General features: G+C 36.8%; 1 protein-coding gene across 1 annotated transcript; it reads right to left on the bottom strand.

Annotated features, from left to right (window-relative positions):
• Positions 1-1,067: 1,067 nt before the first annotated feature.
• Positions 1,068-3,847, bottom strand: LOC139152542 (TNF receptor-associated factor 2-like). Its single transcript, XM_070725756.1, has 6 exons — positions 3,617-3,847; positions 3,215-3,287; positions 2,956-3,054; positions 2,588-2,647; positions 1,976-2,071; positions 1,068-1,755 (listed from the first exon to the last, which is right to left on the bottom strand). Exons 1-6 carry the CDS (start codon positions 3,757-3,759, stop codon positions 1,135-1,137), a joined length of 1,092 nt encoding a protein of 363 aa, XP_070581857.1. The 5' UTR covers positions 3,760-3,847; the 3' UTR covers positions 1,068-1,134.
• Between the last annotated feature and the right edge of the window lie 984 nt (positions 3,848-4,831).

Raw genomic sequence — 4,831 nt, 5'->3', positions numbered from 1 at the left:
TAACACTTTTCTAAAACTTGTGTAAACTTGAGTGTAAACAAAATATTAAATGACATCAAAATGATACAAAGTGGAAGGCTTATCCTAAGAATTCGTCACAAGGGAGCATTTACTTACTATGGTCAAAGTGGGCTGGGAAAATTGACTTGTGTTCTGTTAATTGCAGAAAATTCTCGACAGTGCCTAGATGCATGTCTGTTTTTAATGATACCTCTTTTAAATGTAATATAGATATTTTTCTACGCTGTGTAGTTTTAAAACTATTTCGTCTAGTCATTTTAACAGTACTCTTTTTTGATTCGTGTATGTTTTTTTTTTCAATTTAATGTAATGTGTTACTTTTATGGTTATCTTGTACATTTGTCTTGTGATTGTGTGACTTTTTTTCGCAGATCTGTTAGTGGGTTACCCGTTGATCTGTGTATCAAATAAAATAAATATTGCGGGATGATCAGAAAATCTGCCGGCATAATGTTTTTTCACACAGAGCAGAAGGAAACCATGCAATCTTCATAAATGCTACAGCTATTCCACGTTGAATACAAAGAACTAAAATGTTTCAAATATCAAATATCAAGTGTACTCTTGCATTAGCGTGCTAAAATGTTGACCATATACCAAGGTCGTCTTCATTTTTGAGCAGGTTTAGGGGTACTTAATTTGATGGAGGTGTAAGAAGAATTTTACCACCTACCTACCCTGGCATAATATTGGAACTTTCAAATTAAAAATGTGAGTTGACCATGAGAGTCAGAGGGCGATTGTGGGAAATTGCCTCCACATGGGCACGCAGTTGCAATTGCCAAAAAGAGAAGTAAAACTGTATGCTAATTTGTTTTGACACAGCCATCTATTTATATGGAATCTCTTTCCAGGGGTTGGAGTACCAATTCGTATACATTTCTCACTGAAAAATACATGATGATCATGCACCATAAAATACCTTCAAGAAGGGAATTCTTAGGTACGAATTCAAGTGTACCTATTGATAAATGTACAGTTGTATTTTGCATAAAAAGGCACTATTATAACATTCAAATCCCCTGCAAATTAGAGGGCTCCTTTAGTTTCAGTTAATTTTCAAGAATGTTGCATGACATATCCATCCCCACTAGCACTTGTTACGAGGGGAGCTCAGATGTCAGTGGTGTCTACGACTACACGCAAAAACGCAGTGTCGTCTTTGACATAAGCGTGTTGTCTATCATCTAGCATTGGCAATGGCATAAAAAGGGGAAATCCAAAGGCTATGTTCATGTCACCTGTCGGTCGCTTGAAAGACGGGGACTGTGAATCTGGTCGGAACGATTTAACAATGTGTTTCCCGTTGCTTTGATCGATCCACATGAAGGTTACTTTCTGTCGGAATGGCCACTTCAAAATGGCGTCGTATTCTCCTCTCATGATAACGAAGAATATTGAAACGTGATTTCCGTTACCAATCCTATAACCGTTCAGGTATATGCATGCACACATCTTGTATCCAAATTGGCCAGTGAAAAAGTGAGGCGAGTAGCTTGATAGAGATCGATCAAATGTCGCTTCGCTCATCTTTCTGTTGAAATCTGCGATCTTCCACGTGAGAACACCGTCGTAGCTTGCGTCTTCCAATGCCTGTATTCTTACAGCTAGCTCATCTTGTGTCGCATTCAAATGACCCAAGCGTAGGGAAAGCCTTGATAATTGTATATCAAGCATAGCTAGGGGATAATCCAGAACCCCTACGTTGTGCACATGCTCCCGTGCAACCTCAACCTAGATTTGAAGAAAAATCACGTTGAAAGAAATTGCTGCACAACCAACCGACATGTTGTTCTTATTTTTAAATATCCACATCCTATAGTCATGTTTCCTCTTTTGAAGGAACTGGAACCGAGGGAAATTAATTTGAAGTGCTTCGTTAACAAGGCAATGTGACCCACGTTTTCTTTTTTGACGTATCATTGATCATTTCTTTGACATCATTGAAAATTACCTGATTGCGACAGCCCAAATCACCCGAATTAAATGGCTGCGAGGTACGGTGTTCGGCGGTATTGGTAGGACTGGCTCCGTTAGCATTTTCTGCCCTCTAATGGGAAAAGAAATCGAAGGTACAAAGGTACATTTAGCAGGAGGTATTGTAAAAGCGTTTTGTAATGAGATGAACAAACTAGATACCCTACGAATTGAAACAGTGAAAAAGAGCTGAAATTGGCGATTACATCGTACAGATAGATTAGTAGTACGGATTTATGACTTTTAACAAATTGTGTTCGTGTGTTCATTTTTTGTTGAAATTTGTTATCGTCAGGGGTACGGTAAATTGTGTAGGTAACACTGATACCAGGTTTTACTATGCAGTCTATCGATTACTCTTTCAGTAGATCTTAACTCTAAGAAAATTACCAAATTTGGTAAACTTGCTCCTATCAAAACCGTTATTCTGTGGTCGACAGAAAAAAAAGAAGCAACGTCAGATAATGTATAAAATTTCAGCATATTTTTAACTTTTTCACATTGAAAGTGTTGTCGTAGATTTTGCAAGGGCATACTACGTACATCGACCTTCTCCCCCCCCAAAAAAAAATGACTTTAACCTCTTTACCTGCATTGCTCGGTTGAAGGTTGATTTGTCTAGCTTTTTTCTGCAGCATTCAAAATGTCTCTGCACGTATATGTAAGAAAGACAAGGTGAGGTCAAATCTCAAGTTAATTTATGAAATATGTATGCTTGAATTGTCTACCAGTTTAGGTAGGACTTCTTTCAATCTTTGTATATAGTTCCAATCAGCATCTTTCCTTTTAGTTTTCGTATTATAAATCGGTGTTTTACATGGTTCAATACACTAAACATTATTTTTTTACAATAAAGTATGTCAAACCACCTTATATGACCTCGCTGTAACCTACGAATTCAATTAGATGTATGTCAACATATTAACTGGCAGGTTAGTTTCATTATTTATTACTAACCTCAAAGACAAGAAATGTCCCTCTCCATCTGCAACTATTATTGGGACAGGTGACGGTCATTAGCCACATATCCCGCCTGGCACCTGTGTCTCGGTAAACCTTCATTTGAAAAACATTGATACGCTAAGATCAGATTACAAAGTACAACATAATTTGCAGACTTTTTCTCTAAATTTAATTCACAGCTTTCTCATAACCATAAATAAAACAAACGTTGGAAGAACATGGCCACAGTGGAAAGAACAATAAGGATATTTACCTTTGCCTTCGATAATTTCTCTCCACAGCCGTCATCCTCTGGGCACCCTGCACACATGTGATATTCTTGCCGGCTGTTCAGAGATATAAATTTGGCATTTTCAATTTTAGAAAGTTTTATATAATCATAAAATCAAATTAGTCCAGCCTTCCAACAAAAGGAGAGTCAGTGTATTAGTGTCTTTCTAATATCAATCGATATAATTTATGACATATAACGTTCTAAACTAAACTAAACTAAACTGCAATTGCATCTTTTGAATGTTAATTGAAGTATATTTTAGATAGTCTACACCAGATGAACACCGGCTTAATCTGATATTCTAACAACTGAAGAACTTGAAAATATATCAATAACAACGGTTCATAAAAGAGCTAAGAAGAAAATATGCACTTCTCTTACTTTAATATGTCGTCGATGCAGGCTTTACAAAATCGATGACCACAGTCTGTTTGATACGGATCCTGAAGAGCGTGATGTCCTGCAGTACATTTGTATCTTGATGGCAGCCTTGATTGAAATATTTCCAAAGGATAACCTGTCATGTTGTAGTTATTAATATTCTGAGCTCAGCGATTCTTGGTTTATGACGAGGTCTTTTCTGAAAGTAGCAGAAGCAAATTGCAATTACACAATGTAATGTCTTTATTCGGTATCGAAATATTAAATTTTATGCTATAAAGAGGCTATATTCACCATTGTCTAATAATCATATAATACCCTGGATGCAGAACATCACACGTGCACACAAGTACTTGTCGACAAAATTTGCACGAGTAGAATTGTATCTCTGAGGCAATAAATGCATGAGATAAAAAAAAGAGTGAAAGCACAGATTTCTTTCACGTTTTATCACTATCATCTCCAATACTTTCTATTGAACTGAACATAATATGTGGATGAAGTACCGTACATTACATTTGTATACGTTTCTTGACCAAAATGTCACGAAAAACGATTTACGTGTTAATGCTTTATTATATAAATCATGACATTCAGTGTCTAAGCGTGGTCTATCGACGCCAACAGTACATTTTCATAGACTCTTTGGTCAGAAAAGTGCTATGAATTTACATATTTTTGCCGATGGCATGAAATCGATCTCCAGATACATGTAAATCCTTTAGGTTTTGGCTTCTGTACACCCTTTACACATCTGCACGATTATCCTCTAGCTGGATATTATTCGCCTTTCAAATGATTTCACCATAAATTATCTCTTGTTTGACTAGGAAATACGGCGTTTTGAATAGGGTTCGAACTCACAACATACGGCATCCAGTAATCAAGTGGAGAAGCAACAGACAAAATCGCTCGACTAAATCCCCACTCTCAAAAAGAGTGGTTAATAACCACGCTATGGCTGTTATATGTTTCTGACTGCCACATCTCCACACGTTGGAGAGTTCAGAAACACTCACGCTCGCACAATCACAAACTTTATCGAAGAGAAGAATACAATGCTTAAACTTTGTGAAAGAGAAAGCCTTGGGAACAAGTCAATGTCAGGTAGCACTTCATTGATTGCCTATAAAATAACGCTTCGACTCATATTAGCTAAAACACTCTTACGAGCCAAACTATAGAAATACGTTGGTTTTAATTCCTATGTGTTTT

Source organism: Ptychodera flava, chromosome 16 (genome assembly GCF_041260155.1).
Source record: "Ptychodera flava strain L36383 chromosome 16, AS_Pfla_20210202, whole genome shotgun sequence".
Lineage (NCBI taxonomy): Eukaryota > Metazoa > Hemichordata > Enteropneusta > Ptychoderidae > Ptychodera > Ptychodera flava.
Note: the sequence above shows the minus strand (reverse complement) of the source record. Positions and strands in the feature narration are given on the sequence as shown.